This window comes from Triticum aestivum, chromosome 4B, assembly GCF_018294505.1.
Source record: "Triticum aestivum cultivar Chinese Spring chromosome 4B, IWGSC CS RefSeq v2.1, whole genome shotgun sequence".
NCBI lineage: Eukaryota > Viridiplantae > Streptophyta > Magnoliopsida > Poales > Poaceae > Triticum > Triticum aestivum.
In genome coordinates, this window is record NC_057804.1 from 640,355,356 (window position 1) to 640,376,095 (window position 20,740).

General features: G+C 51.9%; 3 protein-coding genes across 3 annotated transcripts; all 3 read left to right on the top strand.

Annotated features, from left to right (window-relative positions):
* The first annotated feature begins 3,086 nt into the window (after positions 1-3,086).
* LOC123089527 (syntaxin-52) lies at positions 3,087-4,930 on the top strand. Its single transcript, XM_044511183.1, has 7 exons — positions 3,087-3,322; positions 3,438-3,666; positions 3,778-3,882; positions 4,057-4,166; positions 4,275-4,375; positions 4,496-4,540; positions 4,635-4,930. Exons 1-7 carry the CDS (start codon positions 3,265-3,267, stop codon positions 4,761-4,763), a joined length of 777 nt encoding a protein of 258 aa, XP_044367118.1. The 5' UTR covers positions 3,087-3,264; the 3' UTR covers positions 4,764-4,930.
* Positions 4,931-9,804: 4,874 nt separating this feature from the next.
* Positions 9,805-11,551, top strand: LOC123089528 (peroxidase 5). Its single transcript, XM_044511184.1, has 4 exons — positions 9,805-10,173; positions 10,287-10,475; positions 10,562-10,727; positions 10,833-11,551. Exons 1-4 carry the CDS (start codon positions 9,958-9,960, stop codon positions 11,237-11,239), a joined length of 978 nt encoding a protein of 325 aa, XP_044367119.1. The 5' UTR covers positions 9,805-9,957; the 3' UTR covers positions 11,240-11,551.
* A 2,538-nt stretch (positions 11,552-14,089) lies between these two features.
* LOC123093775 (peroxidase 5) lies at positions 14,090-18,288 on the top strand. Its single transcript, XM_044515828.1, has 4 exons — positions 14,090-14,605; positions 15,224-15,412; positions 17,274-17,439; positions 17,538-18,288. The coding sequence occupies exons 1-4, from the start codon at positions 14,369-14,371 to the stop codon at positions 17,939-17,941; spliced, it is 996 nt and encodes a 331-aa protein (XP_044371763.1). The 5' UTR covers positions 14,090-14,368; the 3' UTR covers positions 17,942-18,288.
* Positions 18,289-20,740: the final 2,452 nt, after the last annotated feature.

Sequence of the window (20,740 nt, forward strand, 5' to 3'; positions counted from 1 at the left end):
TACGTAGACACACTCTCTCCTCTCGTAGCTATACATCTCCATGGATAGATCTTGCGTGTGCGTAGATTTTTTTTTTGTTTTCCATGCAACGTTCCCCAACATATAGTTCAACTGTCAAATGTCATATTGTAGGCTTCTGTTGTCATGCACAGTTCAATGGTCATATGTTGTTGTAGTTCAATTGGTCCTAGAGCCATACACCTCAAAGTACTATAGTATTCTTGACATACTTTAAAAATACTTTGCAACCTAACACAACATTGTTTATTTGTCTAACAAGTTAAAGTGCATCAGGTAATGGCCAATTCTGGAGGCAACCGGAAGGAGGTATATGATGTGGAGATGCTCAACGACGATCGTTTAAAGGCTCGTCAATATCTCAATACCCAACAAGAGGTGAATGCCTCGCTGAAGGCGGAGAAGGGTCAGCTGCAGAACGAGAAGGCTGAGCTCTTCTCCAAAACTAATATGATGAGGGACGAGAGAGGTCAGCTGATCGAGGAGAGGGATAAGATGAATAATGAGAGAAAACTCATTAGGACCGAGAGAAATAACCTCAAGATGGAGATAGATCATTTCAGAAAAGATGGAGAGAACAACAGACACAAGATTCGTCAGCTAAAGTTAATCCTTGATCAAGAGTTAGACTATTTTGTTTGTTTGTTGAATTGTGTACTTCTTTAACTAGCTATTAACTTTTGTGAAGTTGAACTTGTTAAGTTGATGAGTATCGGTTGAAATATGTAGTTCTTTAACTAGGTAGTAACTTTTGTGAAGACGAATTATTTAGTTGGTGAAGTAGAATATGATTTTTTTATTAGTGAAAAATCAATTTGCTGGTTGGCAAACAAGGCACGAAATTGGTAATACACTTACTGCTGGCGTTGGCCATGTGGCCCGCCATCGGTATGTGAATTAGTGCTGATGTGGGCTCCAACGTCACCAGTATTTTTTTAACAATGATGTCATACTGGTGGTGTCGCGTGTCGACACCAACAAGGCCGTTTTTTCATGCCATAGCTAGGTTTTTCTGCACTAGTGCATATGGAGCGAAAAGAAAGACACTACTAGAGCCGCAACCACGTTGTCATCGACAAAGTTCCGTACAGACCTAAACCACAGTTTGAAAATAGTCTAGGCTATAAGTTGCTAGGAAAATAGAATAAAAGGTAGTTTATCTCAACTACAAATGGAAAGGTGAAAACTGGAATAAAAAGAGTACCAAGTTAGGTAAGAATGACGCTCAGGAGTAAGTTGTTCTCGAAGGGGTTTAAAGTCATAACTACTAATATGATCATCGTAATAAGAGCAGAGCGTAGCTCTTTGTTGTATCTCTATACCACTCTCCATGTTCATAAGTGGGAGGGTCCAGGTACAGGATATGTTCTACTCTAGGTAGACTTTATACCACAATGTCACTATCGTAGTTTCCCATGTTGGTTATCACTAAGGTTAACTAAAGGTTTTCACACGGACACAGCCACGCCAAGGGTTTTCTGTTATTTCCCTACTGACTGTAAGAGGCAAGGAAAGAGGCTTTTACTGGCACCTTGAATTACCTCAACATCTCGTGCGAAAGATCTGGTGTCTCCTACAACCTTCCCTCTCCACCAACCAAAGGAATCAGCCGAAGGAGGAGGCGACGATCTAGGGTTTCGCCAGAAATGACCAAAATAGGAGTTGAGTTCGAGTTTTGCAGCGGGAAGGGGCTTTGCCCCCTTATCAAAATGTGTAGATCTCGTACTCGCTTAGGCCCCCTTATCTCTTACCTCTAAGCTTTGGTCCCCCATGGTAGCCAACTCTGACCAGGTGGGGAACACCCAAGGATTTTAGGGGGCCTGATCTCATAGGCGCCATCGTCGTCCCACCAAGATCAAGTGGGGCTTTCACTTGCACCACCTCAGCAGGTCGCATAAGATCTTTGCATGATGCGGTACACGATGCGTTGAAACCACATCAAGTCGTTGATCAATCCAAACAATATGACAAGGCATCTCCAGCATGTCGTCGGGCTTGACACACTCGCCACCCCGTAGGTATCTAGCATCAACCGGACCCCTCCCGTCCGCGTGAGTGTGGTGCAGGACAAGGTGGACAGAATCACGTCGGAGGATGAGCATGCTAGCGAGCTTGGGACGCGATCATGTTGTGCACAGATCGGTGACATACGTAACCGTCCAAGAGGTGAAATCACTAACTGAGGAGTACTTCTTCCAAAGATCATTCCAATCTCCCCAGGCTGCGACAAGTGGTGCACTGCATGTTGCGACAAGGACCTAAGAGTTTTCACTTTTTTCGTAGGTCTATTTATTCAAAATATTTTATCTCTAAAACCATGTGTCCAAATCTCAAACTGTTTTCACCGTTGGATTCCTCGCGCCGAGATCTTCAAAACTAGATCTCATGTTAATAGATTTTGGTGAACTTCTTTTTCACGAAAAAACCGGACGCGAAGCGGGAGCACGTTTTTTCCCCTCTCCGGAAGCCGTTTCTGAGAGGCACGACCGTGCTTCTCGCAGAAGAAAAAAAGAAAATGCATTTTTTTTCGTTTCCGAGAGGCACAACCATGCCTCCGGCGGAAGCAAAACCATGCCTCTCACAAAAGGAAAAAAATAAAGAAAAACATGTTTTTTTGCACATTATTTTTCAATTTTTTTGTCAAAAAGGTAGAAAAGACCAGTGAAAACCCGAAAAGTCAAAGAAAACCGGAAAAAACCATCTAAAAAGCCGAAAACACGTGCGGAAAAATAAAAAACAAAATCCGAAGGGAGCGTCCAGAGCGCGACACGTGGCTGCGGCTGTGGCGCACTCTCAGCCCACCCCCAAGTGATCGTTGGGAGGCTCCCTAAGGAGCGCTGGCCACCTAGTTGCTCCCCCCAACGGGTGTCGGGTGGACAAGACATTTCCTAGCGTGTTGGGCTAGTAAAAAAAGACATGGAGGCCCAAGCCCATGCGTAGTCTCCTCGGAGGGTCCAGTCGAATCGAAACCGAGGACCGGAACAGCAAACCTGAATCGCCCCTCAAAAAAAAAAGGCAAAAAACAAACCTGAATCTAAGTCGTAGTGGTCGTCCTTTCTCCCTGTCGACTCTCGACTGGACTCCTTATCGGACGCCAAACGGAAAAGGCGATCGATCATATACCCCAAGCCGCACCGCATAAACCCAAGGAACAAGAGACAGCAGGAATTTTCCAGTTAATTAGCTGATTCTCCTTCTATCTATCATCAGGAATAGGCAGTTTTGCAAGAACGAAGGAGCACATCAATGTCCAACGTCAACCGGCCGCATCCGGTTCTCCCGATGGCGACCTTCCAGCCCAAGGGTAACCAACCAGCCGAGTTCGTCTTGCTTCCCGTGATTCGCGGTTCCGATCTTGCTCAGCAGCCAATGCGTGCTAACTCTGTGTCGATCGTGTGGCTGCGTGTTGCTCTCCTCAGGGTTTGCGCCGTCGCCGGCGCCGTCGCCATTGGAGCAATGGACGAAGCGGTTCCAGGAGGCCGAGCGGCTGGTGGAGGAGGTGATGGGGAACATCGCCGAGAGGGGGTCCGTCCCGGCGTCGCTGCCGCTGGAGCTGAAGCGCCGGACCGGGGAGATCCGGCGGAAGGTGGCCATCCTCGAGACCCGGCTGAGCCTCATGAGGGAGGACCTCGACCGACTCCCCAACAGGCACCACATCTACGCATATTACTACTACTCGTACTATAAAGAATCCTAATAAAAATACACAGAAATAACTCGGTACAATTGGTAGATAACACTAATCGATTTGCATTGCAGGAACGTGAAGGAGATGCGCAAACTGGCGGAGAAGTTCGACGCTCTGGAGCTGAAGGTGAAGGAGGTGGCTGCGCCGTTCACCATGAAGAAGCACTCGTCCAACAGGTGAACTGATTAAATTTCTGAATTCTGAACATGTTTGACTGACGCTGAAACAATCTGTGTGCCAAGTTTCAACGACCAGTCTGAACTCTTTTCTGAAAGCAATTTCTGACGCCCGAAAACCTGCCTGACTGACGCTGAAACAACCTGTCGCGTTCCGACTTTCTGAACCTTCAGGAACGAGCTGCTCGGACCGAGCGACCACAGGTGCACGGTGGTGGACATAAAGAGCACGGCCAACATGGAGAACCAGGAGATTGTCCAGCTGCAGAGGAACATTATGAAAGGTACGCTTCGTTAGTTACTGTGCATCAACATATGTTTTTGCGATGCTGCGTATATACTCAACTGAGCAAACTTTATCGTGAACTGAAACCATGAGTGATGATATGCAGAGCAAGATGAGTGTCTGGACAGGCTGGAGGAGACCATTGTCAGCACGAAGCACATAGCGCTGGCGATCAACGAGGAGCTGGACCTGCACGTCAGGCTAATTGTAAGCATGGTCTTCTTGTCAGCTATATCAGTCTTGGTTCCTGGAATTCCGGAGTCACTTTGTCCTTTATTAAGTACAAGTGCTTATTTCTGAAACCTTCATACATGAACGCTGCTGCAGGATGATCTGGACGAGAGGGTCGAGGACACGAGCACCCAGCTGCAGGTATTTCATTCCTTCCACAAATTAAGATCAATATGAATACAGATCATATGATTGAAAGCTAACGTGCACGTCGTTGTGTCATGTCTGTGTGCAGCGCGCGCAGAAGAAGCTCAAGTCTCTCAACACGCGGATGCGTAAAAGTGGGTCCTGCACGGGCATCCTCATGACGGTCATCGCAGGTGTGATCTTCGTTGCCGTGGTCTGGGCTCTGATCAAGTTCTAGCGGCACGAAAGGTCCACATATAAAAATTGCAATGTATATGTAGGGGCAGAAATCGTCCATGCACAGTCCAAAACCCACTACCCTTTTTCTGGTCTACTGGTAGGTAGCTCAAGTGCCGATCTGATCCGTGTACTGTCTTGCAACTCCCGGATGACTTGTGAAATTTCCGTTTGTCTGTGCCAATGACAAGAATACAGATACGGGCGATTTGCCCATGAACTGAATTTACAGACATACGTGACCTCCTCCCACTAACCCTATCCCTGAATTTCGTGGGCGTGTTGTGCTACTCGCCAAATGCGCCGTTCTTGCGTGCACCGCGCGGTGGGTTCTCGTAGTAGTGGTTTAAGGTTCAGAGTTAACTGAACTACTCCCTTTATTCACTTTTGTAAGTCGTTTAAGACTGCTAAAATTGAACTGTTCTAGGTGTTGTCTTAAATGTCTAAAGGTCTTAGAAAAGTGAACGGAGGGATTAGTAAAGAACATAAATGGATTTTTGACAGGAGTAGCTGATTTGACATGAAGTTTCTAGGGTTCTTAGAGCATCTCCAGCCACGCCCCCAACAAGGCCCCCCAGGCGATTTTTCGACCGCCGGCGCTAAAAAATCGGCCCAGTCGCGCCCCAGGGGCCCATTTTTCGCCGGCTCAGGCCTAAATTGGCGCCGGCGGACCCAACCCGAACCCAGCGCGCTGGGGTCGCTCGGGGGCGCCGGGCGAATCTTTTATGGCGTGAAAGCGCCGCGGGCCAGCCGCGTCAGCGACTCGACTCCCTTCTCGGCGCTTCGTCGTCCTCATCGCCTCGTTCCCCGCGGCGAATCAATGCCAAAGTTGCGCGCGCTGCCGCACCGGTCAGCCTCCATTGATGCCTCACGGGCGGCGCAGTGAAGTCCGGGCGACGCGCGTCCCCTCGGCCGCCACGCCTCCCGCCACGCGTAACGCGCCGGCCAAGCCTACCACGCGGCGCTTCCGCCTATATAAGCCGAGAACCAGCGCACCGGAGATACGCACACACACTACACCGCCGACGCGCCCACTTCTCCCTCTTCCTCCTCTCGCCGTCTCCAGCTCAGAAGGATGGCCGAGCGCTTCTCAGGCGACGGCGCGGCGGCGAATGGTTTCGGGCGCCGCCATCTGCACGAGGACGAGGCTCACCTCCTCTTCGAGGCCGAGTACCCGGCCCCGCCGGACATGCGGGTGCCCGGGTCGTGGAGGATCAGCGCCGGCGGCGTGCCGGTGCCACCACCACCCACCGGGGCGGCACGGCCTGCGGAGATCGCACGCATTCGCGCGTCCCTGCCGCGAGCGGCAAGAGAAGGCCCGTGGTACACCCCTGACAGCCCGCTCTGGAGCCCTATTTCCGCCGCCGACACGCCGAGCAGCTCGGGGCGACGAACGGCGTCGTGCCCTCCGGCAGGCTCAACTCCGAGGGCCGGCGCCGGTGGTAGGGCATACCCGGCCGCACGTTGGAGGTCGTCCTCGAGTACATCGAGGGCGGCAACACGCCACACCTCGAGTACCCCGCTCCCCCGACCTTCTCACGCCACCGTGGGAGCTCCTGGACGCCCAGGCGTATGGAGCGGCCCAGCGCGTCCTCCTCCTCGTCCGGTCGCTCGTCGGGCTCTCCCTGCCTCCGCCCTGTCAAGCCGGAGCCCCAGGACACGCCGGTCAGCGTGCGCACCCGCAGCTCCGGCGTCCGCATCGGCGACTCCACCCCCCCCCCCTCATCCGGCCGCTTCGTCCTCGTCGAGCCCAAGCCGGAGCCCAGCCTCCCCGCGGAATACGAGGAGATAGCCCGCGCGCGGCTTCTCCGATGAGGACGCCCTGCAGTGGGCGCGGGACGACTACCTCCGCGACGAGATGGTCCGGCAGCGCCGGGCCCTGAAGGATATCGAAGCCCGCAAGCACGGGCGCGAGGACGAGCACGGCGTCGTCATCCTCGACAGCGACGACGACGAGGGCGCCCCCGGACCGTCCAACCCGCCGCGCCAACCGGGGGAGGGATGCAGCAGGGACGGCGGCAGCAGAGGCGGCGACGCCGCCGCCGCCGCCGATGACGACGGCGGCGGCGGCGGCGCCTACACGCTGTTCTACAGCCTCCTCGGCATGTAGAACTGCGAGGGCGGGCGGCGGGCGGCGGGGAGCGGCGAGGCAGACGGCGAGGAGCGGCGATGGAGACGGCGAGTGGCGGCCCCTAGTAGTTTTTTCTTTTTTTGTAAAATATGTTTAAGTTTGAACGAACTCGCCGAAGTTTGCAATGAATTTGCGCCGTGTTTATGCCGTGTTTAAAATTTTCAAAATAACGTGGACGCCGCGACTGGGTGGCATCACGCCCCCAGTGCGCGGGTTCGCGCCGGTGCGCCTCCAGGGAGCGATTTTTAGCCCCTCCTAAGGGGCCAACGGCTGGAGATGCTCTTAGCCACTCTCAGGTGCACATAAAGGGGGCCAGCCGGAACACGGCAGGTAGGGTTTTACCCAATACAAGAGATATGGTTTCTACCTGCAGAATCAGCAAAAGGCGTAAAGTAAGCAGTGCACCTTTGTCGGAGTTCAAACAGCAACCCATGGGATGGCGAAGACCGTCGGATCTGGAATCAACGTCGAAGCAGTGTGGACGGTTGGATGGAAGATCAATGGCCGAGCTTGATTTCGGCATGGCGAAGCTGTACTCCGTTAACTGAAGAAATCGACACTTTGCAGCAGTCAGTGTTCAGAGATCCTGACAAGTGGTCACCCGGACGCGCGTGCTACCAAAACCTGGAGCCCTGCCCTGACTCTCAGTCCACTGACGGTAACATCACTTGCAGTTTGATAATCGAATTAGAGTGAAGTCTGATTTAAACCTTGAAGTTGTAGAGGTTGTTGGAAACGAACCCTCACGTCCAAATCCCTGAAATATATACCCTGTACTATTTTATCCCGGTCGATTTTAACCTTGAGGACGTATCCAAACAGAATTGGCAGGGATGAGGGTGAGACCCACATGTCAGCAGGAGAAGTAAATATCAAGTTTTCTGTGAAATTTTTTGGCAGCGTAGGATTCAGAAGGGAGACCTGGCTCTTAGACTGCCGCAATAGTGTATCGGCATGGACAGCCGGTCGCCACCGCCACGAGAAATGCACGGAGCGTGGAGCGCTGCAGTGCAACTCGGGACAAGCTAGTGCGCGATTAGAGCGAGGACAAGGCTGCGTGCATGCTCGTGGTGGGCCGCCTCGGGCCGCTGCAGAGAAGAACACCTTCTAGTTGTAGTACAAAGCACAGCTTCCGCCTTTGCCGGCGTCGAGCACAGCTTCTGCGTGGTACGCCTCCGCTGCTGTCCGCCTCCGCTATAACATGTCTAAGCGGAACAAGCCTTGAACAACGCCTCCTGTGCGTGGCATGGCTCGTCCACGTGCTCTTCCTCCTCTCTTACATGGAGGTGCCGCTGCTCTTCTTGCTCCGACTCGGCCGAGCATCGCTGGCATGGGACGCCGGCCGGGCGTGGAGCAATACGACGAGACTACGCGTGGGGTGCGCTCGTCCACTAGCACTGGCCGTACGGGAGCAACTTGTTCCGCGGCTTTTCGGCAGCCAACTCGTTGCTCACGTCCATCTAACCATCTATCGATCCATGCAAATATAAACCATGCATGCACGTGTGTTCTGAAATCCAAGTTCAGTCAACAATCCCAGCGTCTCCGTGTCACGTCATCCAATCCCCTCCTAAAAAGGCATCAAGGTTAAAAACGACCGGGATCAAAGAGTATAGGGTACAAACTTCAGGGATTTAGACGTGAGGGTTCGTTTACAACTACCTCTACAATCTTAAGGTTTAAATTAGACTTCACTCAATCGAATTAGGTGGTTAGTGTACGTCGCACCATTACTATATTTGCTGCCATCCCGGACAAAACATATCTCTGTCAGTGGACTATTGTCGCGCGCGCCCTCAGGGCATGTACAATGGTGCTATCTTAAGAGTGCCATGTAGGATAAATGATGATGTGGAGGAGAGAGAACTCATAAGAAAAGGCTTGTCTTCTCTTATTTAAGAGAAGACAAGAGATGATCTCTTAGCACAATATGTCTCACCACATTTTTAGGAATGACTAGTTATTGAAGATAAGGCTAAGAGATGACCCATTGTAGACTCTTTTTTTTTGTCATATCTAAATTACATGCAAGACTTAAGATAAGACTACCTTATCAACCATTGTACATGCCCTTCACATGGCCGCCGCGCCCATGGAGCCGTTTTTTGCCCCAAAACATGCGCTGACATTATTGATTATCATTCCCTCGCCGTGTATCACAAACGCACATATGTCATACCTGACCTCAGTCTTCAAGGCAACCATCACATGGGTACAATGCACCACCGTACGTGCAATTAGTCTTGCGCCGTTTTCGCCACCGTACAATGCAACCCCACTGTAATTTGGAAGCCCATATAAACATTGCATTTTGTCGAAAAATATAAACATTGCATGCCGTTTTGCCATGTGCTCTCTAGATACATGGATCCGTATGTAGACAAATCTATATCGATTAATTTGGGATGGAGGTAATAGTACTGCATTTGTACCAAATCTACTACCATGACATGCCCTGCAAAAACCACCTCGATCACCACAACCAAGACGAGAGCTGTCATCATCATCTTTTATCCCTTGCTGGGGATTTAGGTGTATGCTCTGTACCAAATTTCCTCTCTCTCTCTTTATATATATTCAATGAAATGCTGCGCTGACAGCTTTTCGTCAAAAAAAAAAAAAGAAGAGCACGATATGTTGGGCACTTTGGCTCCGTCCCCATCGATCACAGCGGGCAACCAGACTGATGCCTTGACCGACCCACAAGCAAGCTCCAGTTTGTACTAATTCGTAAAGATTAGCCAGTTTGGCCCTTGGAAACCGCAGTGGAGCGGAAGAAGAAAACACACGACGCCCCTGATTTGCCGGCTACTTGCGCGTACGGCTGCACCCACTACAGGCTAATCCCAATGCCATGCCCCAAAATCTTGGCCGTGTTTCTAGCCAGCCTCCACATGCCTAGCACTACACTGCCGAGCTGCCTGCCCCTTTGCTGACCAGAGTAACTGGCACACTCCTTGGCACCATCTGTCCCTATAAATTTCACCTCGCCGTGCAGATTTTGACGCAGCGGTCTCGGCTCTCCTACCTAGTAGCTACCCAATCGACATTTGACAGTGGTCTCATGGCGTTGGTCGTGGTGGTTGGCGCCGCGGTTGTCGCAATGTGGCTACTGGCCGGTGAGGCGCGAGCGCAGGCGCAGCTCCAGGTAGGGTTCTACGCGCACTCGTGCCCCCAGGCGGAGGTCATCGTCAGGGACGAGGTCGGCCGGGCCGTCAGCGCCTACCCTGGCTTCGCCGCCGGCCTCGTCCGCCTCCACTTCCACGACTGCTTCGTCAAGGTTTGCACTACTAGCCAGTATGAAATGCAGGTTGCGATATGCAGGCGTGCGCTCCAGCTCCATTGAAAATGACAGCGATGTATTGATGCGCGGTTGACTGTGGTTCGTGTCAGGGCTGCGACGCGTCGGTGCTGCTGGACTCGACGGCCAACAGCACGGCGGAGAAGGACGCCTCGCCCAACAAGAGCCTCAGGGGGTTCGAGGTCATCGACGCCGCCAAGAAGCGCCTGGAGGCCGCTTGCGCCGGGACCGTCTCCTGCGCCGACATACTCGCCTTCGCCGCCCGTGACAGCGTCGTCCTGGTACGTACGGCGACAAGGCTCATATTGCTAGGAGCCTATGAGGACACTGCTTTGTTCAGCTCTTGCTTACACACCGTCAATGGCAGGCCGGCGGTAGCCCGTACGGCGTCCCGGCCGGGCGGAGGGACGGCAACGTGTCGGCGGCGTCCGACGCGCAGGCGAGCTTGCCCCCGCCCACGGCGAACGTGGCTCACCTCACTGAAGCCTTTGCAAAGAATGGGCTTTCCCAAGAGGACATGGTCACGCTTTCAGGTACCTAGCCCACCCAAACACCCACAGCCCAACTTACATCGACAGCTTCGGGCGGCCCGTGGCATTTTTTTTCCCTCTCTGCATTTCTCATTTGAATACGTTCAGGCGCGCACACGGTCGGCGTGACGCACTGCAGCTCCTTCAGCGCGCGGCTGCACGGGTACAACGCCACCACGGGCACGGGCCAGGACCCGGCAATGGACGCGGCCAAGGCGGCGGAGCTGGCGCGGCAGTGCCCGCCGGGGAGCCCGAACGCGGTGCCCATGGACGCCGGCAGCCCCAACACGTTCGACACGGGCTACTTCCGCGCCCTGCTGGCCAACCAGGGCGTCCTCGCCTCCGACCAGACGCTCACGTCCGACAACGCCACGGCCGCGCTCGTGGCGCAGAACGCCGGCAACGTCTACCTGTTCGTGACCCGGTTCGGCGACGCCATGGTGAGGATGGGCGGCATCCGGGTGCTCACCGGCGGCGACGGCCAGATACGCACCAACTGCAGGGTCGTAAACTGACAAACACTTGTTTCACTACACGTCACTCATAATCTGGAGTATCTTTTTGGCCGGCTTTGCAAATGCAGTGGAGTTATACATTGATTGAGTTTCGGACACGCACATTGCGTTGCGCGTGAGAGATGTGTGGTGTGCAAGATCTTCCTTTCTCTCTTGATAGGAAAGAGCTTCCAAAAACTGTGCTGCGAGCTTTTGGCAAAGCGTATGCCTGCTTTAGTTATTCGGGTGATGGGTGACGCATGGATCGGCCACGCTGTAGACGTGCTTTTGTCATGTGTCGAGCAACCCTGAGAGCCTACCTAAGAACATGTGCTTACCCTGATTAAAAAAGAAGAAGAGACCTAACAACCAGGCAAAGATTCAGCAGGTTTAATTAGTGTTTACTGAACCGGACAAGCAAGTTGGTAACAACAATTCTAGTTTGAGCTTCCGTCCTTAATCAAAAAAGAAGAAGAAACCTAACAACAGCCCTGAAAAAGATTCATCAGCTTCAGTGTTTGCTGAACCGGACAAGCAAGTTGGTAAGAACAATTCTAGTTCGAGTTTTTCTCCTTGATTAAAGCTGCAAAATGGAAATGGCCACGATGAAAGAAAAGCAATCAATCAATCAAGCTTTGTAACGGAGCCGGCAAAGTAGGGATGAGCACAAGACAGGGCTAGGTAAGAAGCTGCTAGGTGGATGGAGCCAATTCTCGCTTTTTTTTCAGGAAAGATTATCAACTATCCACTCATGAGGCTAGCATTTCTTCGTTTCTTATTGCCAGGAGGAGACTCGTTGCATGTTGTAGTCGCCTCTTCAGTCCTCACTAAGCAAGTCCATGATGTCTTCTTTCTTTATGGTGGCTGGTCCATATATCATGATTCAGTGAATCCACTCACAGATATAAAAAAAAAGCACCAATTAGGCGGATCCAATTCATCTCATCCATGAAATCACTTTGATCCAACGATCTACGTTGCTCTAGAGTTCACTGAACATTTAGAGCCACCATGGTAAAAGAGTTCAGCACTCAACACATTTAGCACTGAACATTAACGTAATAACCTACGCTAACAACTGCCCGCACATGGTAAAAGACAGAGCGGCTTCCAACAGCTAGCTGTATGCACAATTGCAAACTGGTTGTTAGGAAAAGAACATGGGGGTCCTCCGATTGCGGTCAAACCGACAGCAGTCCATGGCGGATTGATCGGTTGATATTAGCTATAAATAGGGGCCAGGTCCTTGTTAGCACGGCTTGCACGCAGCTTCCACCACCAAACACGACCTGCATGTGCAGGCAGGCAGCACCACACCTGTAATTAATCAATCCATCAGTCTGTAGACCAGGCAGGCATGCAGTTAAGAAATGAGGATTCTGTTTCTTCCATCTTCTGAATGAAACCCAGCCTACATTCCTAATAATTGCTGAACTGAGCTTACACTGTCTTCTTGGCTTGGCTAATCGAACATACATTCAGCGGTCGGTGTCCCCAGCTAGCTCCTCCACTGGCGGGTTCATGTTGCCCCCAGCCTTTTTACCTTCCAGGTGTTAACTAAGAGCAACTCCAATGGGGCGACCCATTTCGTCCGCCGCCGACCGTTTGGGTCGGCGCGGACACAAAAAGGCTGCACTGACAGATTCATGTTGCCCTCAGCCTTTTTACCTTCCAGGTGTTAACTAATCATCCGTAACTTTACCTAGAAACTGCAGGGACCTGCCTTTTCCGTTCTTCATTTCTTTGGATAAAATGTTTGCAGCACACTCCTTAACGAGGAAGGCAGTCGAATCCGGGGCCCAGTTGTTGATTTGCCTGAGCTAACCGTACTGACGCACTGTTAAATACTGGCGGAGATCTGCTGCTTTAATCATGCGAGTTCAGAAGAAGAAGAAGAAAAAGGAGGGGATTAGTTTTGTGAAGCAGCAGAAGCAGGCAGGAGTCAAAATCAAGGCAGCAATCAATCAATTAAGCCATGGAGCGTGCATGTTGGGTGGCCGTGTATCCCGCGTCGCCGAGCTGGCAAACCCGATGGGTCGGCGATTCCGCGTTAGCGAGCTGACAGCGTACCGGATGCAACTAATCAAGAGACGATCATGGTGATGGCACATCACCAGCACTTGACTCAAGTAGATGCAGGGTGGGGTTGGAGTGCGCTGCAAACTGAAGCAAAGCCAACTCACTCTTAATTTCACACCCAACTACTATAGCTAACTCAGTCTAGGACACGGTACATCGGACCGAGGACACAAATCGGTAGATAACCGTAAGACTGTACTGGATCACATTAAGTTACCACCGAATGTTCGTTGTAGGGGACACACAAATTGCATAGGCCCCAAGCAAAGATGACTCCGTGAACCCTGTCCGTCCGTCCATATCCCGTTTTTGGCATCAGATTCTGATGTGGCGGAACAGAAACTGCTGGAGCATGGGTGGCTCTCAGAGCGTGATAGAGCAGAGAGGAAAGTTCCAACCCACATAAAGAAGAAGAGACCATTGATCGACTAATCATCTGCGGCGCCTGCTTGGCGCAACGTGCCCTCTTGTGTCACATGCTCGGTCTCGCCACATCGCCACACTGCTCACCACTGCAATCACACTGACACTGTCCGATCGAATTGCCCGTCTGTCGACCGATCCGTCCCCAGTAAATCAATCTGCCTCAGATCAAAACTGAAAAGGTAGTAAGAAAGAACAAGCATTTCACCGATGAACGCGTCTTTCTGCCATGGATCACATCGATCAAAGGTTAGTAATTTTATCGCCTCAATGATAGCCCAAAAAGTTTGGGCCCGGGTCCCTCTCTTCCACTAAGCTAGTTGTGCTACTACGCCACTCTCACCACATGGCTCCTGCCACCCTCGCCTCGCCTCACCCGCCTTCGCCCGCCTACAAAACCGGCCTCCGCTCCCACCTGGACTCGCACCGATTTCTCCTCGGCTCCATCCTTAACCAAAGTTAAGAAGATAGCATCGGCATCCCACGGATTAGATAGCGCCACCGGAAAGTTGCTGCTGCTGCTGCTATATATCTCTTGCGGCCTCCAGGCTCCAGCGTCGAGGATTAATTGCCGCCAGCTTAAGGAAGCAAGACCTGAATTGGTTGTCTGGCCGGCCATCCAGGGAGCTAGGCCAGGGATATACATACATGGAGGCGCCGGCGGCCAGAGGAGGAGCGCGAATGCGGCTCCGGCTGGTGTCCCTGGTGGTGGTGGTGGCGATGGCGGCGGCGACGGCGCGGGCGCAGCTGCAGGTCGGGTACTACGACACGCTGTGCCCGGCGGCGGAGATCATCGTGCAGCAGGAGGTCAGCAAGGGGGTGTCCGGCAGCCCCGGCACCGCCGCCGGCCTCCTCCGGCTCCACTTCCACGACTGCTTCGTCAGGGTACGTGCTACTACTCCATCGCAATTCGGTACCTCCACCTCCGCTAGCTCCGATTCCCTTCCTTCCATGGACAAGAGCTCAGTTCTCTTGTTGCTTGGCGTGGGATCGAGGTCAGAGGTAGGAGAGATAGATAGACAAGTAGAGATGCGGTGAGTGATCCAATGCTGCGTGATGTCAGCGTGGGGATCGGTGTCCTTGGCTTGCATGTGGAGGAGCCCGCTGAATGTCCTCTTTTGCCGTGCGCCGTGCTCTGCTTCGGCAGTTTCTTCCCCTTTTATTTACAGCGAGGAGCAAGTGGTAGATGCGGGCATGGATCGATCGGGAGCTGAATGGTGACAGTCTGACAGGCCGTTGCCATATGAGTCCATCCTTTTCCGCTGTTTTTTTGTCTTCTTTCTTGGCAAAATTGGATAGAGCCTCGACGCTAACCCCCAACCGCTCGAGGGTGACGCGTTGGGTTGGAGCGATGCTTGACAGTGCATGCTTGGTTGCTTTCATTCATGGACCTGACATCATATAGATCACCAACTCCTACTCGATCGATCGATCATCGCGGCCGACGTGATTCATGATAATAATTGATGTTTGTTTGCGGTGTGGTGTCGGTGCATGATGCAGGGCTGCGACGGGTCGGTGCTGCTGGACTCGACGCCGGGCAACCAGGCGGAGAAGGACGCGCCGCCAAACTCGAGCCTCCGCGGGTTCGAGGTGATCGACGCGGCCAAGACGCGGCTGGAGCAGGCCTGCTACGGCGTCGTCTCCTGCGCCGACGTGCTCGCCTTCGCCGCCAGAGACGCCCTCGCCCTGGTACGTTACGTTCAGCTTCTTCCATTCACTAGAGGTCACCGTGTGTGTGTGTGTGTGTGTGTGTGTGTGTGTCAGGAGCTTCTATGAGAGTTCGTTCGGCAGATCGCCGGCCGGTGGGGCCGGAGGAATGTGGTGTCGGAATATGGAAGCATGCATGTGGCGCGGGCCTCGACCGATCTCCGATCAAGCCTTTTTAACGATGCCACGATCGATCGATCCCCGGGCCTCTCTTTTGCCTTTGCTGTGTATCTTTCTCGAAAAGCAAGCAACCAGGGGCCTGAAAGGAACCGACCGCCTTTTGTTCCTCTCCTTTCCTTTCCACCCGAAGGCCGCACTAACAGCAGTAATCCTCTCCTAGTCCTATACTACTACTCCTACGTGCCTGCCAACCTGCACACAACGATGCCGAGCTCGCTTCTTGCCGGACGTGGCCAGACCAGGCTGTTCGCGTGGCCATCACGCGTGCGGTGTTCCGTTTTCAGGAGAAAGATATAATACGTGGCATAGAAAGTTTACTTTGAGCCTGTTGCCACTCGTTTTTTTTTAAAAAAAATTAACTGGTAGTAGTAGTAGAAGTAGAAGATGGGTGCGCGTAGTGGCAGATGCCGATCATTCCCGAGCTTTGCTCCGGTCTCGATGCAAGGGAGATCGCGGACTGCATCCCAGCGCAGGAAGTTCAGATACCCAAGCGATCTGCCGCTCTTTCCCGATGCAGGATTGCAGGCCCTTAATTACTTCTTCAGTTAGTTACTACGCGCAGACAACGGTACAATCCGCTGGTCGGTAGGGGTATCGGTACTGCTGGTAGGAGCAGTGCTAACCACTGTACTGTAGTGGCAGGAGTATTTGTAGATTTTCAGCTGCTTAGAGCAGTTAATGTGTTGTGGGTCGTTCGGGGCTGATACGATACGACCGTTGCAGCATTGGCATTCGTGCTGCTCTTTCACTGACGTACGGGGCCTGTTTCAAGTCGAATCTCAACTCTCATCACGGACAAGATATCCTTCACGAAAAAACGTTAGTCCTGAACACTTGGTAGAATTTGTGGCCAACTCGTTTGTTTCGCGGGCTAAAAACTCCTTGACGATCAAGTGCACTGCACTGCCAGTGTGTGGCTGACAGTGAGTGACAGTGAACTTGCATTCAGAGAGCTGGAAACAGCACATCAGGCGAACAACCTTGAAAAGAAAAGGACATGTACCGGCAGAGCAGAGCGCCGGTGATGACCGGCGGTTCGGAGTTCCTGTCAATCAGCCAGCATTGCGTGCGCCTGGCGGCGATAATCAAAGAGGGGATGCTATTTATGTAGGGGATCTTGGTCATCGAGCGGCGCACGCCGGGGTGCGTTGGTGGCCGGGCCGACTAGTTTACGTGGATCCGTCGCACGCCCCATGTGGCCGGCACATGCCATGATTTCTGTCTCCGTTCCGAGCCGTCGTCCCCCGCCCCGGCCCATGCCGATGCCGAGCCGTCCTCCACTTAGATGGCATGGCATGGAGCCCCCCATGGCATGGAGCCCCCCATGCCGATGCCGAGCCGTCGTCCCCCGCCCCGGCCCGGCTCACCAACCATGTCCATGTGACGCGTCTCGATCCGTCCTTAGCCCGTGGTTTTTGGCGGCCAGTGCTCGCAAATCCTGGCACGCAACAATGGTGGATACAGATTAAGCTAACGACAGTGTACTGCCGCCACCGACCCCCAAACAGTCTCTGTTTGATCCTCTCCGTGTACCAGACGTTGATTGCTCTAATGGCGTCTTCTCTGAAAACGATGATGATTTCTAAGAGTCGTGAAAATGGCGTGCAGTTTTAGTTTTAGTAGGATGGTAATTAACTGACGATGTGTGTGAATGTGTGTGCAGGTCGGAGGCAGCTCGTACCAGGTGCCGGCCGGGCGACGAGACGGCAACGTCTCGGTGGCGGGGGAGACCAACGGGAACCTGCCGCCGCCGACCGCCAACGTGAACCAGCTCAACCAGATCTTCGGCTCCAAGGGCCTCTCCCAGGCCCAGATGGTCGCGCTCTCAGGTACTTACGCACGTAGTCACCACCTCAGCCCACGTACTGAACCGACGGCCCGAGAGAGAAAGATTTTCTGACTGAATGGACATGAACTTGCTCTGCAGGGGCGCACACGGTGGGTATGGCGCAGTGCAGCTCCTTCAGCAGCCGGCTCTACTCGTACGGGACCAACGGCGGCAAGGACCCCAGCATGGACCCGGCCTACCTGGCCACGCTCACCACGCAGTGCCCGCAGTCCGGCGCCAGCCAGCCCGTGGCCATGGACCCCGTCACGCCCAACACCTTCGACACCAACTACTACGCCAACGTCGCCGCCAACCGCGGCCTGCTCGCCTCCGACCAGGCCCTCCTCGCCGACAACAGCACCGCCGCGCAGGTCCTCGGCTACACCGCCAGCCCCGGCACCTTCCAGACCGACTTTGCCAGCGCCATGGTCGCCATGGGCGCCATCGGCGTGCTCACCGACAACCAAGGCACCATCAGGACCAACTGCAGGGTCGTCGGCTAGCTGCTCGTCCATCAGGAACCTGAACTGAATTTGGTTCTAGTATAGAGTGTAAGAAGCTGTTCGATCGATCTGTACTAGTAGCTAGATAGCTTAGCTTAGCCCCACCGTCCTCTCTTCTTCTTCTTCTTCTTCTTCTTCTTCTTCTTCTTCTTCTTCTTCTTCTTCTTCTTCCTCATGCATGCTTTCTTTCTGCTTTTGTATTCTCTTAATTAGCCTCTGTATGTATGTCTTACTATCTAGCAATTGGATTGGGAAATGTATGTAATGACATGATCACAACATGATTGGGTTTGGGTACCAATGTACCGATATACAGTGCTTAATAAAAACCTATACTACTACAGACAGACATGTGTAATGTGTTGCTGCTAGCGCCACTTCTCTCTGATTTCTTTTCAAAAACTTTTGCGGATAGTCCAGGTAGCACATAGGGCAGATTAAAATAAATCTAAAGTGTCAACCACTGTGTCCAGCAAAAAATTTAACATCTCCCAATTTTTTCCTGGTCTCTTTGTATGGAACAGGATGAATTCTTCAAAACAAAAAAAAAACTTCTGATTTTTATTTTGTTTAGTCAGTTTTGATTTAGAAAACAATATACAAAAAAAAACTTTGTAAATTTTATAAAAAATATCATAAATTCAAAACTTAAGTTAAGAATTAACTGTTCACTAAAGTAATAAACGTTCTTGGAATCTATTTTCATAAATCTAAAAAATATACTGATTTTTGCAAAAAAAAATGTTGATTAATTTAGAAGAAAAAAATAAATACCAGAAGGAAGCAAGAGGAACAACAAAAAGAAAAAAAAACAGCAAAAATATGTGTGCGAAAAAACCGAAAATGAAAAAAATAAAATAAAACAAAAAACAAAACCAAAAATAGAAGAAGAATGATACTAGCAGTGAAAAGGCAAATAGAAATAAAGCCTAAACCGACATGTAAAATATCAAAAGGAAGGATTGGTGCCTAATGGGCCTGGCCCGTTTTGGATCGTATAATACCTCTAATATTTAGTTTGTACCAAGTTCCTAGGAAATTTCTTTCAATGCAAAATCCTAGAAAATTGTGTAAATAAAATAAAGAGATTTTTCAACACATTTCATGTTGTTTTTTATCTTAAGTGATAAACCAAGAACACCATGGTAATAATTCTAGAAAAGGATCATAGTATTTTTCTTTTCTGAAAATAGCAGAATTTTTTCTCTTCTAAGAAACCTGAGAATTTAAATACGAATTATGAGAAAAGTACATAATTGTCACAATCAAAACAAATGTATCTTGTGACATAAACACAAACGAAATTGTTATAGGCCATCAGTGAAGGAGACAATTTCTATCTTTACAGTTTACAGTGCTTCATGTTGATCGTTTTTATTAAATGAGCATGTACCCAAAATCTTTGCCATCCAATGCCCCCGTTCAAATCTTTGCTATGTTTGTCAGACATACTACCTCGAATTAAATGAGAACGTGCAACTCTTTACTCCTGACATATACACAAGCACATTGTATTGTGATCTCGCTGCCAATTAAATGAAATATGCACTTATCGCCAAACAGACCACAAGTGGCTTTGATTCCAGGGGGTGCGTCACCGTGTGCTCCTCGTCCGCGTCCACCACGTTATACACAATGTGGAACAACGGCGGAGCTATGTTGGGGCCGAGGGGGGCCGTGCCCCCCCCCCCCCCCCCAGCTTTGGAGAAAAACCTGAAGAATTTTTTTTGAAGGGCCAAGATGAGGTGAAAATTAGCCTTTTGCCCCCCAGCTCTTTGTCATTTACGTTTCGCCTCCCCCAATGGTTTTGGTCTAGCCCCACCAACTTGCACACAACGGATATGCTTCCCGCCGCTCCTTCGGCGAGCTCCCAACGCACTCCAACCTCTACTCCATCGTGACCTCTTCCATCATTCTTTTGTTGCATGGGCTATTGGAGTCGTCATGAGGCACTGACCGGTGCTTCACGAGCAGTAGCCAACGGGGGACCGCCTGCACGCAATGACTGCTGCTGGCTGGTGTCGATGTTGCTGCTACCACGCCATGTGGAGTTGGAACCAACACGACGAGGTGCTACAATCGACGCGTGTCCGTGCTTCAACTTGCACAAAACGGTGATGGGATCGACACGTCATGTTGCTACGACCAGTGTGCGGGCAACGACGACAAATGCTACAACCGGCGACGACAAATGCTACAACCCTCCACGGTGATGCTCTCACCCGCGCGGGGATGGCACTGCGAGAGGTGATGGAACCGGTAGGCGGATTGCTGGAACCGTAGTCCCCGGATGCTACCATGACGACTCTCGGATGCTGCATCCATGACCACCACGGGCTGGACCCGTGGCCACCAGATGCTTCATCCACGCCCACTAAATGCTGGAACCAGCAGAGACGAGTGTTGGCAACCCGCGACGTTACAGTTGCGGCAACCGTCGACGTGCTACGAAGGGGTTCAAGACGGCGTCGCGGCAGCCAGCCACCGGGATTGCTTGCAATCACGGTGCTGGAGGCACTGTTATGGTGGACGACCAACTTAGGGGCGCGACCAATTTTTGCTAGAGTTCAGGTACCCGCCCACGTGCAGGGGATGAACAGGGGTGTAAGAAAACAACAAAGTTGGGTGTGTCGCTTTGATCTGACGACCACGAGAGAGGGCATCCAACGAGCTGGGAGCGACCGACCGAAAATTGGGCGGGCTGACCGGCACATAGCACTGGCCTTTAGCAATTGGGAAGAAAAACAATAAAACAATCTGCCGTATTGCTGCAAAATGCAAACTATTGACCGATCGAAC

Excerpts from the sequence above, each read along its gene's own strand:
- LOC123089527 (XM_044511183.1), top strand. The coding sequence starts at position 3,265 with ATGTCCAACGTCAACCGGCCGCATCCGGTTCTCCCGATGGCGACCTTC. Across the intron at positions 3,667-3,777 it reads CTCGACCGACTCCCCAACAG|GAACGTGAAGGAGATGCGCA; the intron begins GCACCACATCTA and ends TTTGCATTGCAG. Across the intron at positions 4,167-4,274 it reads GCAGAGGAACATTATGAAAG|AGCAAGATGAGTGTCTGGAC; the intron begins GTACGCTTCGTT and ends GATGATATGCAG.
- LOC123089528 (XM_044511184.1), top strand. The coding sequence starts at position 9,958 with ATGGCGTTGGTCGTGGTGGTTGGCGCCGCGGTTGTCGCAATGTGGCTA. Across the intron at positions 10,174-10,286 it reads TCCACGACTGCTTCGTCAAG|GGCTGCGACGCGTCGGTGCT; the intron begins GTTTGCACTACT and ends GGTTCGTGTCAG. Across the intron at positions 10,728-10,832 it reads GGACATGGTCACGCTTTCAG|GCGCGCACACGGTCGGCGTG; the intron begins GTACCTAGCCCA and ends GAATACGTTCAG.
- LOC123093775 (XM_044515828.1), top strand. The coding sequence starts at position 14,369 with ATGGAGGCGCCGGCGGCCAGAGGAGGAGCGCGAATGCGGCTCCGGCTG. Across the intron at positions 14,606-15,223 it reads TCCACGACTGCTTCGTCAGG|GGCTGCGACGGGTCGGTGCT; the intron begins GTACGTGCTACT and ends TGCATGATGCAG. Across the intron at positions 17,440-17,537 it reads CCAGATGGTCGCGCTCTCAG|GGGCGCACACGGTGGGTATG; the intron begins GTACTTACGCAC and ends CTTGCTCTGCAG.